Below are 13,711 nucleotides of genomic sequence, written 5' to 3'. Positions count from 1 at the left end.
GTGAGAGAAAACTCACCAGAATATAGATCGCTAGAGAAGCTGACTTACCTTATTTGCACAACATGCAAATCTTGCCACATATTGGGTTGGTTGCTTTTTGGGTACAATTATAAATCAAGTTTATTCTTAAGAAGGACATTTTTTTTTGTTTTCTTTCTAAAAAGTATGTGTTCCCTAATGTAGGCACAAATTAAGAGTTCCTGGGTGGTGCAAACGGTCCAATCTGGATTACTGGCCCAATGACTTGAGGTTCAAAACCAGCTGAGGGAAGCTACCTAGAAAGTTTAACCAGAATATTGCATCTCTATAACCTCAGGTCTGCAATGGAACCAAGTCATTTTCCCGTCCCCCATGCTAACGAATTCTCCCCCGCAACCAGAGGCAAGCCTCCCAGGATTTGTAGGCGTGTTCTTACAGTAGGCAGGGCCAGGAGGCAGGTAGAAGGGCAATCCAGCTCTTCGATAAAATGCCTCGGCAGCTGCCGCCGCTGCAGCCGCCTCCTCAGGGTTCTGCCTCATGAGGAGCTCTTGAGTCGGGTAGGGCAGGTAGCTCTCCGGATAATAGTGACTTTGAAAGAGCTGTTTCTCTTCAGGCCTGAGTTGCGGAACCAGGTGACCTCCGAGGAAGGCACGAGGGTGGAAGACAGGCTGGGCGGCTCTGGGGCCGGCCAGAGAGGGGAAAGGCCACTGCTCTCTGGGCTGGATAGGGAAGCTCCCGGGCACAGGTCTTGGGTACCGATTCGGAGCCATAGTAGGGGGCACAAACGCAGAGCTACTGCCTCCAGCATTTGTGAGAGGGGTTTCAGGCAGTGGCGGTCTCCACTGCGGAGTGGGAACCCACTGTCTTGGAGGCATGCTACTATCTGGGAAGGGAAAAATTGAAAAGACTGTTAGCGGTAAAAACAAAACCAACCACAACAAACAAACAAGATCAGAGCCAAATCTTGTTGCCATCACTCTCTCCAGTGGCTTTTCAGTGGCAGTTAATCGCACAGGAGGAGATTGCCCATCCTTCTCCCGCAGAGCAGCTGGTGGATTCAAACAGCACGCCTTCAGAATTGCAGCACAGCTTCTTAGCACAAGGCCACTAGGTGCCTAATGAGTGACTGAGATTATTGTTATTAGGTGCCCTGAGTTGAAATTTCAGCTCTTCTGGTGGCCTAGAAGGAGCTGCTCTGCAATCCCAAAGGCACACACTTCAAATCCACCAGCAGCTCTGACGAAGAAGGATGGGTAATCTCCTCCCATGTGATTTACTTTGAAGGGTCAGCTTTGGGTCGGTTCTGACTCAACAACATGTACTAATACAATATGTATTAACCAGAAAAAGAAATTAAGTCCATTCTCCATAATCTTTCAAAAGAACAAGCAAATCTGTCTTGGAAGAAATACAGCCAGAATGTTTCTGAGAAGCAAGGATGATGAGACTTGGTCTTGCATACTCTGGGCATGTTGCCAGGAGGGCCCAGGCCCTGAAAAAGGACATCATATTTGGTAAAATTGGAGGTCATCAAGAAAGAAGAAGACCTTTAATGAGATCAATACAGTGGCTACAACAATGGGTTCAAACACAACAGGGGTTGTGAGGTTGTCAGATGTGGCAGGGTTTCATTCTGTTATATATACAGTCATTGTTATGCTGTCACACAACAGTCAGAACCAATCCGTAGCTGACCCTCCAGCAGGTTTTCAGAGCCAGTAAATCGCATAGGAGAAGGCTGCCCATCTTCCGTAGAGCAGCTGGTGGTTTCAAACTTCATGCCTCTTTTATTATTGCATGTGTGTGGAGGGAAAGAGGAAGAGAATAATTTCTATGAGTATCAATTGGTGACATTAATTACATTCTTCAAGTTGTGCAATCATTCCAAATTACTTTTTTAATGTGAAGAAAAAAGTATAAAAACCACCATTATCACCTTAATAATAATATCCAGAGACCACCACTTAATGCACTTCTTTCTAGATTTTTTTCTTTTCATGTGTGTTCTTTTAGAACATGTATTGTTACCTAAGCAACATTTTCATCATTATAATTTTTTGAATATACTTTAATAGCAACAATTAGATACAGCCAACTTAGAGATTTTTTAAATGGCCTCACAGCATACCAGTAAAAGGTAGAATCATGACTGCTGGAATCCCTTGGGTAAATGATTAACATGTTTTGCTGCTATTTTAAATGTCAGAGATTCAGGCCTACTCAGAGGCACACTGGAAGAAAGGCCTGGCAATTTCCTTCTGAACAGTCAGTCATTGAAAAAAAAACCTCTGAAGCATAGTTCTGCTCTCTCACATACAAGGACGAGTCAGAAATTGACTCCACAGCAAGTATTCCGCCCCCCCAAGCTAATAAATATCACATTTGCAGGCAGTTCAATTACTTCTATTTTATTGGTGATATGAACAATATTGTAATTATTGATTGTCACTGTTATATACATCTTTATACCATTACCCAATAAAGGCAAATCTTCTAGAATTAGAATTACCTGAGTATAGGTGTTTTGTGCTAGGCTGTTGCTGTTATTTTGCTTTCTGATACAGTTACTGTTTTAAATATATCAAACAGAAGAAAGCCACAGAACTTTCTTAGGGGTTTTGTTGTTGTGTGCCACTCAGTTGGAACTAACTCATAACTAACACTCCAGTGAGGTTTTCAGAAGTTATAAATCTTGAGGAACAGATGGTAGATTTGAGCCACATGCCTTTGAGTTTGGCAACATAACTTCATACCCAGTAGTTCTTTTTTAGCTGGCCTTTTACACAACTCTGTTGTTGCTGTGTGCTGTCTAGTCCCTTGTGACTCATAGCGACCCTATGTACAACAGCTCTGAACCCTGTTCTATCCTGTGCCAGTCTTGTCTTTGACACATCTTCCCCATTACCCCAGTCACTGATTCAATCCATCTCAACGAGGGTCTTCCTCTCCTGAGCTGTCCCTTCACCCTCCCAAGCATGACGTCCTTCTCCAAGGACTGGTCCCTCCTTGCCACATGTCCAAGTATGTCAGACAAAGCTTCAGAATCCTTGCCTCCAAGGAGCAGCCTGGTTTTACCCTCTCAAGATGAACCCATTTGTTCTTTTAGCACTCCATGATATAGTCAATATTCTTCTCTAGCACCATAACTCAAAGGCATCAATTCTCTTTCTATCATACCAGTCATTGTCTAGCTTTCTGATGCATAGAATGTAATAACGAAGACCATGGCCTGGATCAGGCACATCTTAGTCTCTGGACTGACATCGTTGCTCTTCAGTACTTTAGGTGTTGAAAATCCGTTTTGTGGAGAAGTCTGGGCCACAGGGATGTTAAGAGGGTCCACCAAGGCAGCAAAGCCACTGAGCCAAGTAGGAATCTGAGTCATAAGTGATGGCCGGGAAGTATTCACTTGAACTTCAGCTTGCAAAATGCTCAGGGCCAAAGGGTGACTATGCTTATTCTTGCAAAGTTTATGTAGGCTGGCTGATGGAGATGGGGATTCCTTTGGTGCCATAGCCACTACTCTAATTATGCCTGTCAGAGTGGTTGAGTTTTAGGTCTCAGAAAGTCTACAATATCTCATGACATAACACCCACATTGGAAGGAGGGGAGGAGGAAGAGAGCTCTGCCAGATGGCACATAAAGCCTGAAGCCTCTCATATATCCAAGCTAATGTCAGTGGAGGGGGTGGAGGCCTGAGGCAGCAAAGGAAAATATGAGGGTCTGGTGCACAGAGAACATTGGGCTTGTTCATCCCCTTCCCCTCCAAGGACACTTTTCCCAGGTCTCCTGAATGTTCCATTTGACTGGTTTTTAAACAAGATAAAAGTACTTAGGAGCCCTACCCAGTAGGACTGAAGCAGCCCCACCCACTCTAGCAGTTTGCTTAGATACAGAAGATAAAAATTTATTGGGTTCTACCCCCTTGGGGTATACATCCTGCTTGGTTTATAGCCTTCACTATTGGTGCTAGTCAATTATTGGCCTCTATAAGGAAAACACCAGTAAGAAAACACCCATTAAAATTTGTTTCTGAGGGTGAATGCTACTTTTCATAATTAATTTCTGGAGGCAATAGCAATTAGGATGCCATGTGGCACAAATAGAGAAATTAAGCTGATTTGATATAATCCCTGTCTGTACTTCGTTATGAAGGAGGGTTTTGCATTCTCTAAACACAAAAGAGGCATCTGGGAGGGTGCAATCTGAAGTGCCTCTGCAGATCCCATATCATTGGCCTGGGGGTTCTGGCTGCTGGAAATGTGCAAGGCAGGGTCTCGGCTTATTTCTGGTCTTTCTCTAACACCTTTTTTACCATGGTTCTCTGGCTGCAATGTTATGGGAAGCGGGTGGTGGTCTCCTCTCCAAGGTCCCATTTTGGCTACTAGATTGCATGAGAACACTGTTTGAATGGGAAGACGATTGGGAGGTACCGAAAGTCCCAATCCCAAATTTGCAGCAGCCTCATGTGGGCCTTGGGAACCTGGTGTTCCAAGCTGGAGAGCCCCTTAAGTTTGGTGGGACTGAACATTCTCAGGCTTCCTGCAGCACTGTGACAGTTTTCTAAACCACAATCTGGGAGAACTCAAGGCTATTGCTGTTGTTTAGAAGCCAGTCTCAGAGTCACTTTCTTCTTAACCCACAGCCTCCTTTGGTTATCCCTGGAGGGGAAGGAGGGAGGGAGCTATGGGGGAGGGCGGTAGATTCAGGCCATCACCTTTACACTCCCAGAGGGCTTTTAGTGCCTTTTCAAAGGCCCATAGCACATTATCAAATGGAGAAAGGATGAGGGACACTTGGATTAAGGAACACTTTAGATAAGCTTTTTCTCTCACTAGAAATATAAAATACTTGCTTCCTCTCCATATATTCCAACCTTCAGCATCTAGACCCTACCTCTTAGTCCTGGCCAGGACCCACCTGCTCAACCATAGATAAGCCATGCCCAGGAGAACAGGCTACCATGCATGGATTCCTATGAATTCACTAGCCTTCTAAGGGAGCTCGGTAAAGCCATTTTTGCAAAGTCTAACACGGACCTGTGTGCCTAGAGAATGAAACCAAAGGCCCCGGCTTATCCTTCCACATCAAAGTGATTGTTTAATTGACTTACATGGTAAGGAGTTGTGCTGCCAACCCAAAGGCATGTGAATCTAATCTACCTGCTGCTTCTCAGGAGAAAGATGGGCAATCTTCCCTCGTGCAATCTGTTGTTGTTGTTGTGCGCTGTGGAGTTGGAGGGGCCTCAGAACTGACCCTCCAGAGGGTTTTCAGAGGCAGTAAATTACACAGGAAGAGATTGTCCATCCTTCTCCTGCAGAGCAACTGATGAATTTGAACCATGTGCCTTTGAGATTGCAGCACAGCTCTATACCACCAGGCCACCAGAGTTCCCTTGTGATGGATGTTATTGTTTCTGAAAACCCACCGGAGAGTCAGAGGTGAGTCAGTTCCATCTCCACAGTACACAACAACAACACATGTATTCCAGTCACATTTCAGAAGAGAAAACCAAATTTCAAATGTATCCTTACTTCTTTTTCATTTTAAAGACAATGGAGGTTTCAGCATTGGTAACTCAAGAAGCTGAAGTGGCTGTCATTTCTGTGTGATGTGATTGAAGTCAGGTTGAGGGAGCAATGAACTACAGCAGATATTGCTGATAGATCAAATGAGATGAGCGCAGGAGTAGAAGCCACAGGCTAACATTTTTTTCCTCTCTCTCCTTTTTCTTTTCCCTTTTATTGATTTGATAATTTTTTTTGTGTGTGGTGGTGATTTGAGTGAATGTTTACAAAGCAAATTGATTTTTCATTCAACTATTCATATACATTTTGTTTCACAACTTTAATTATAACAATACTTATAATGTACTACACTCATAGCACCACTTTCTCCCTGTGTTTCTCATTTCCATTAATCCTTATACTCTATCTAGTCCTCTTTTCTGGACTTTACTCATGGGCAAATGCTGCTGTTAGTAAGTGCCTCCCAGGTGATACTTTCTCCCTTATTCGTCTATTGTTTGACTGAAAATTGAGCCTCTGGGGTGGGTGAATTTTGTTCCAAGTTTGAAGGGTAATCAAGCCTTGAAGGGGTTCCACAAGTTTCTATAAGACTGTAAGCTTGAACTTTTTTATGTTTTGGGGGTTTGTTTCACACTTTCCCCCTTTCTATCCAGGACCTTCTTCTGTGATCCCTTGTAGAGTGACCACCAGTGGCAACTGGGCACTATCTAGTTCTTTTGGTCTCAGGGTTGTGGAGGTTGAGGTTCTCATGGCCCATGAGTAATTCAGACTAATTGTTTCAATACATCTCTGCTTTTCTTCCCACTTGTTTTGTTCCACACGCGGAGAAACTCATTGCATCTTAGATGGCTACTCACAAGCTTTTAGGACCCCACTCAGTACTCACCAAAGTAGGATGTAGAATCTTGCCTTCTCGGAGTCTCCTGCACATTCATCATCTCTGATGGTTCTATTTTCACGGAACGACGAGGATCAGGGCCAGAGTGGAGTGGATTCAAGAGAGCATGAGGAGAGAGAAGAGGTAATGGGCAGGAGTATAAATTTTCAGGGTTGTTGTGTTTTTTTTTTAAGAAATAAAAAAAGATTGTATTTGTTTGCTTACCAAGTTCGCGTTTCACCCTAGCCACTTGTCTTCTCGGAGTCTCCTGTACATCGGTCAACTCTGCTGGTTCTGGTTTCATGAAGTGGTGAGGATCAGAGCCTGAGTGGAGTGGATTCAAGAGAGATAATGAGCATGAGGATAACTTTTGAGGTGGTTATTTTAACAGAAACAACAAACAAACAATATTTGTATTGGTTTGCTGACCAGATTCGCATTCCACCCCAGAACTTTTTCTTTTTGGAGTCTTCCTTAGATTGGTCAACTTTGACGATTGTGGTTTCAAGGATCGATGAGGATCCGGGCCTGAGAGGAGTGATTCAAGAGAGCACAAGGAGAGAGAGAGAAGAGATAATGGGCAGGAGTAGAATTTTTGAGGTTGTGTTGTTGTTGTTGTTGTTGTTGTTGTTATGTGCCGTCGAGTCGCCTGTGACTCATAGCGACCCTATGTACAACATCCCTAAACTCCGCTCTGTCCTGTGCCAATCGCACTGTCTCTGACACTCCCATCCCCATTACCCCAGTCGCTGAATCAATCCACCTCATAGAGGGTCTTCCTCTCCTGCGCTGTCCCTCCACCCTCCCAAGCATGAGGTCCCTCTCTAAGGACCGGTCTCTCCTCACAACATGTCCAAAGTAAGTTAAACGGAGCCTCAGAATCCTTGCCTCCAAGGAGCCACCCGGTCTAACCCTTTCCAGGACAAATCTGTTTGTTTTCCTAGCAGTCCATGGTATTCTCAATACTCTTCTCCAGCACCACAGCTCAAAGGCATCAGTTCTCCTTCTATCCTCCTTGGTCATTGTCCAACTCTCTGATGCACAACAGGTGATTGCGAAGACCATGGCCTGTATCAGACACACCTTAGTCTCCAGAGAGACACCATTGCTCTTCAGCACTTTGGAGAGGTCCCTAACAGCAGACTTTCCCATGGCAATGCGCCTTTTAATTTCCTGGCTGCTGGTGCCAAGACTGTTGACTGTGGAGCCAAGCAAACTAAAGCTGTGTACAATCTCAATCTCTTCACCGTCCATCCTGATGCTGCCAATTGGTCCAGTGGTAAGAATCTTTGTCTTCTTGACATTGAGCCTCAATCCATATTGGAGGCTGCAGTCCTTGACCCTCTGCAGCAGGTGCTTCAGGTCCTCTTCCGTTTCAGCAAGCAGGGTTGTGTCATCTGCATAACGCAGATTATTGATAAATCGTCCACCAGTCTTGACCCCACATTTCTCCTCATAGAGCCCAGCCTCCCGGATAATCTGTTCTGCATATAGGTTGAAAAGGTATGGAGATAGGATTCATCCCTGGCGTACGCCCTTCCCAATTTTGAACCATGCAGTGTTCCCTTGCTCTGTTCTGACGACTGCCTCCTGGTCCAAGTATAGGTTTCGCATTAGCATGATCAAGTGTTCTGGGATTCCCATTCTTCTCAGAGTCAGCCACAGTTTGTTATGATCCACACAGTCAAATGCCTTTGCATAGTCAATGATACACAGATAGACATTCCTCTGGTATTCTCTGCTTTCAGCTAAGATCCATCTAACATCAGCTAGAAATTTAAAAAAAAATCTTTTATATTGGTTTGCTTACCAAGTTCGTATATATTGCGTTTCACCCTAAAACTTCTTTTTCTTGGAGTCTTCTGCACCTTGGTCAACACTGGTGATTCTGGTTTCACGAAGGTGGTGAGAATTGGGGCCCAAGTGGAGTGGATTCAAGAAAGCACGAAGAGAGAGAAGAGAGATAATGGGCAGGAGTATAGTTTTTTATGAGTATAATTTTTGAGGGTTTTTTATAAGTAAGAAATTTATTTTTTATTGGTTTGCTTACCAAGTTCGTATTTCACACTAGAACCTTGTATCTGTGAAGTCCCCTGTGCATAGGTCAAGTCTAATGGTTCTGGTTTCACAGAGTGATGTGCGTCAGGACCCGAGTGGAATGGATTCGAGAGAGCATGAGGAGAGAGATGAGATCATGGGTGTGAGCATAACTTTTGAGGGTTTTTTTAAATGAATAAAACAATATTTTATATTGATTTGCTTACCAAATTCGCATTTCACATTAGAGCCTTGCATGTTCGGAGTCCCCTGTGCATAGGTCAAGTCTAATGGTTCTAGTTTCACAGAGTGATGTGCATCAGGGCCCGAGTGGTTTGGATTCGAGAGAGCCCGAGGAAAGAGAAGAGATCATGGGCAGGAGGATAGCTTTCGAGGTGTTTTTTTTATAAATAAATAAAAATATTATTTTTTATTGCTTTGCTTACCGAGTTCGTATTTCACACTAGAAACTTGTGCTTTTGGAGTTCCCTGTGCATTGGTCACGTCTAATGGCTCTGGTTTCATGGAGGGATAAAGATCAGGTTCTGAGTGGAGTGGATTCAAGAGAACATGAGGAGAGAGAAGAGATCATGTGCAGGAGTATAGCTTTCGAGGTGTTTTTTTTTTAAATAAATAAAACATTTCTTTTATATTGGTTTGCTTACCAAATTCATATTTCACACTAGAACCTTGTGTTTCCAGAGTCTCCTGTGCATTGGTCATGGCTAATGGTTCTGGTTTCACAGAGGGATCAAGATCAGGGTCTGGATGGAGTGGGTTCAAGAGAGCACGAGAAGAGAGAAGAGATCATGGGCGTGAGGACAACTTCTGAGGGCTTTTTAATAAATAAACATTGTTTTTAATATTGGTTTGCTTACCAAGTTCGTATTTCACACTAGAACCTTGCATGTTCAGAGTCCCCTGTTCATTGGTGTTGTCTAGTGGTTCTGGTTTCACGGAGGCCTGAAGATCAGGGTCTGAGTGCAGTGGATTCAAGAGAACACAAGGAGTCAGAAGAGTTAATAGAAATGAGGATCGCTTTTGAGCTTTTTTAATACATAAAAAATTATTGTATATTGGTTTGCTTACCAAATTCATATTTCACACTAGAACCCTGTGTTTCCAGAATCCCCTGTGCATTGGTCAAGTCTAATGGTTCTGGTTTCACGGAGGGATTAAGATCAGGGTCTGAGTGGAGTGGGTTCAAGAGAGCACGAGGAGAGAGAAGAGATCATGTGCAGGAGTATAGCTTTTGAGGTTTGTTTTTTTTAAATAAATAAAACAATTATTTTATATTGGTTTGCTTACCAAATTCATATTTCACACTAGAACCCTGTGTTTCCAGTGTCTCCTGTGCATTGGTGATGTCTAATGGTTCTGGTTTCACGGAGGGATCAAGATCAGGGTCTGGATGGAATGGGTTCAAGAGAGCACGAGAAGAGAGAAGAGATCATGGGCTTGAGGATAACTTCTGAGGTTTCTTTAATTAATAAAAAAATTATTTTACATTGGTTTGCTTACCAGGTTCGTATTTCACACTAAAATCTTGTGTTTTTGGGGTCCCCTGTGGTTTGGTCAAGTCTAATGGTTCTGGTTTCACGGTGTGATGAGCATCAGGGCCCGAGTGGAATGGATCCAAGAGAACATGAGGAGAGAGAAGAGATAATGGGCATGAGTGTGTGTCATTTTCAGTTGGGTTTTTGGTTGGTTTTTTTAATTTTCCAATTAGGTGATGCGATTTTCTTAGAGGGCCTTTGAGGTCCAGTGTATGTGACAGTAGCAAATAGAAAAAGAAATTATGATAAAATGGGCACACAGAGGTGAGTAGAGGGTTTGTTGTCGTTGTTGTTAAGTGCCATCGAGTCGCAGGCGACTCATAGCGACCCTATGAAGGAGAGTCCTTGACGCTTGGGTGCCTTTCATCCTCTCTCCAGGTTCATAGGGTTTCTGGAATCAAGCTATTATGGAAGTGGATGCCACTCCTCTTTCCAAGCTTGTTTTAACTGGGGAGCTCCACCCCACTCTCTGTCCGTGTTGGGTAGCCAACCATTAACACATTTGACACATCAGTGTCACAGTGTTCAGCCTCACAGCAACCACAAGTGACCGCGGTACAGCAACTTGTACACCAGGGCTATACGACCCAGAGGGATGTCTGAACAAAAACAATGAAAGACAGGCCCAAGGGCCGCAGTTTAAAAGTCACCCACCTTCAGCTTGGTAGCATTGCTTTCTGTTCACTAGGCCAACTGATCTCTGTGTTGATGTTATTGTTGTTAAGTGCTGTCAAGTCACAGGCGACTCATAGCGACCCTGTGAAGGAGAGTTCTCAACGCTTGGGTGTCTTTCATCCTTTCTCCAGGTTCATAGGGTTTCCAGAGGCAAGCTGTTACAGAAGTGGATGCCACTCCTCCTTCCACTTGCCGTACAGCGGTAACTTGTGCTTACTGTGGGACTGAACACTGTGACACCGATGTGTCAAATGTATTAATGGTTGGTTACCCAATGCAGACAGTGTGGGGTGGAGTAGAGGGTGGGGAGTTGATATCCAAGGGTTTGTTGAACTAACGGAGCATGAACAAATATGCCTGTAATCTTGAGCAATTTGGAGATACTGTGCAGAGGACTGACATTAAAGTATCAGAAATCTAGATTGGAGATTGACATATGTTAGGAACTCAAAATGAGGTATGTAGGATTCAGAAGGATAAATTTCTAGGAGAAATGTAAATACTCACCATTCCTTGGGGTCACATCTTGGCTCAGCCCTGAAGGGTTTTCCATGTTGCTCAGAGCTCTGGAAAAGTGTCCATCCACCTCGGTGCCTATGTCCCCTTGAAAATAGGTGATAAGGAAACAGCGAGAATTCCACTCAGTCTTTATAGGATTTGGTTTTTCCTTGTCAGGCTGTCTTCCTTCCATTGGAGCAGACATAGGTGACAGCAGTATGGCAAGGAACTGAATGAAAAATGTCAAAGAAAGAAAGAGAAAAAGAAAAATTTCATTGGTGTTATTTTTCTGAGGCTTGGTATAGCTGGGGTAAGCAGCATCTTCGGGGGTATTCAGTTTGCTCTGACTAATTACTTGCCCTCAATGAGCCCCATGGAGCCACTGAGTTCTTGAAGAGTTCCAAGAAGCTCAACAACAATGCTCTTCTTGGCGGAGTATCTGATGAGGAGCCTGATATATCGGTGCTCAAGAAACAAGAAGACACAGTTCTCGGAAGTGCCGAGAGAGGCCTTCTTTCACAGATGAGAAGGCTCACCAGGCAACATGACTAGAAGGATGACATGGAATGGGAGAAAACATAACAACAACAACAACAACAGAGTTGTGTAAATGGCCAGCTATAAAAGTACTACTGGGTACAAAGTAATGCTGCCAACTCAAAGGCATGTGGTTCAAATCCACCATCTGTTCCTCAAGAGAAAGATGGGCAGTCTTTCCGCATTCAATTTATAGCTTCTGAAAACCTCACTGGAGTGGCATTGTCACTGTCTCACAGTCTTGGAGGCTTGAAGTCCAAGTTAGGGGGTGAGCTGTATTGATACTCTGTGTTAGTATATCCTCTTTTTCATGAGGACACCAATCATATTGGATTAAAACACACTTCACTTCAGTAGCTGATAACACCTTCACACAAAGAACTTCTTTCTAGAAAGGTCATAAAGGGTTTAGAACTTCAGACTATCTTTTTAGGGGACACAACTCTATTCACAAACACAATTCACCCCCTAGTAAAATATGAGCTAAAACCAACTCTTGGCCTAATGCCTACTTTCTCTTCTTAATTTTCCAGCAAAAAAAAAAAAAAAAGGAAAAATGTTTGTTGTAATAAGCTACGTAGGCCACATTTGAATCTAGATTTCTATTACTCTGATGTCAGTCCTCTGCACAGATTTCCTTGTTTTTAGGTAGGTACACTTTGAACTAGGTAAATTTTATATATATATATATATATATAGTCTATTTGGATGCTATGCTCAGGTTTGCCATCATTTGTGAGAATAATAGCCCTTTTCTCTCTCTAGGACTAAGTCTCCTCATCTGTCCCATGTGGGAGTTGTGCCTCTAAGGCTCAAGGTGCCCTAAGGGGCCTGATACCATAATCTTACATCTGCCATTTTGTTTTCTTCAGGGAATACAGGAAGGACACCAGCCCAGCTCTGCAGGGGCTTCTCTTGGGAGCCTATCATTTGCCAGGTTTGCTTAGCACCCTGGTAGGAGTCTCCTCTTTGTCCTAGAAATGCTGGAAGCCACTGTTCGATAATGGCCCTGGTTTGACACAGCTTGTCTTTCTTATCTCTCCCCGAAGCCACAAGGGAAGAAGATGGCCATTGGCACCTTAAGAAACTCTCTGACTTCCCAGGTAGAGGAGCCACAGAACTCATGAGGCACCATCTGATGGTGGGACTGGTCTGAGAAACTCTGAAGGGCTCCTATCACCTTCCACAGCTCGCACAACGAGCAACGGAGGGCCCTGAACCAGCACAAGCACTATCTCTGTCCATCTCTTCCTCCCTCCAGACACACGATGCACACTTGAAGAGGAAAGTTGGGAGTTGTGTGTTCTGGTTTCAACTCAATTCAATGGAACTCATTGCCGTGGAGTTATGGAAGGCTCCATACGGAAAACATTGAGTACGGACATGACTCATAGCTGACCCTCGGGGGTAGGGGGGGGCGGATTCCGAAGTTGTTCCAAGGGAGACCTTTCTCCCAGAACTCTGGAGCAAAGGAGATTATGATAAAGGCAGCTGGTGTGGTTAGCCTGGAGAGGTTTCTGTGCGATGTCTTTGATCCTAGTGCCTGGCTTGCAGGCAACACTGCCCCAGGGCCAAGTTTTACTGGCGGTCGTAACCACACTGACATAGTGAACACACTACACTCACTAACTGTGCTCCTTTTTCCACTCACAAAACATAAAGACACTAAGTACAGTCTCCCACAGTGCGGCTGGTGGATTTGAACCGCCACACAGGCAAAGCCTTTGAGTTAGCAGTGTAACTCCCTGTGGACTAAGCCAATCTTCTCTGACTGCACTCTGATCCCAGACCCCAGAGAGGTCTGCTCAGGAGGGACATCAAAATTCTAAGAGCTGCCACATGCCTTTAGCCTGCACAGAACAGAAATGTTAGCTGCTCTCTCCCCCAGCGAGCTTTCCCTTTCCCTGGCGGGCTCGCTTGAGCCCGAGCGAGCTCTAATGAAAGAGATGTGAAGGCGCCGGGAGGAAGGGTGGGGCTCACTTTCTCCGGGCAGAAAAGTTGCTCTGCAAGATTGGTTGGTGTA

General features: G+C 44.2%; 1 protein-coding gene across 1 annotated transcript; it reads right to left on the bottom strand.

Annotated features, from left to right (window-relative positions):
- Positions 1-284: 284 nt before the first annotated feature.
- LOC102867629 lies at positions 285-11,356 on the bottom strand. The gene is made up of 8 exons (XM_006881894.1): positions 11,161-11,356; positions 9,731-9,829; positions 9,512-9,610; positions 9,301-9,399; positions 9,088-9,186; positions 8,869-8,967; positions 6,611-6,709; positions 285-862 (listed from the first exon to the last, which is right to left on the bottom strand). Exons 1-8 carry the CDS (start codon positions 11,354-11,356, stop codon positions 285-287), a joined length of 1,368 nt encoding a protein of 455 aa, XP_006881956.1.
- Positions 11,357-13,711: the final 2,355 nt, after the last annotated feature.

The sequence above is a fragment of the Elephantulus edwardii genome, unplaced genomic scaffold (genome assembly GCF_000299155.1).
Source record: "Elephantulus edwardii isolate Elephantulus edwardi_28Jun2011 unplaced genomic scaffold, EleEdw1.0 scaffold00016, whole genome shotgun sequence".
Taxonomy (NCBI): Eukaryota; Metazoa; Chordata; class Mammalia; order Macroscelidea; family Macroscelididae; genus Elephantulus; species Elephantulus edwardii.
The sequence above is the reverse complement of the archived record's forward strand: the minus strand, read 5'-3'. Positions and strand labels throughout refer to the sequence as shown.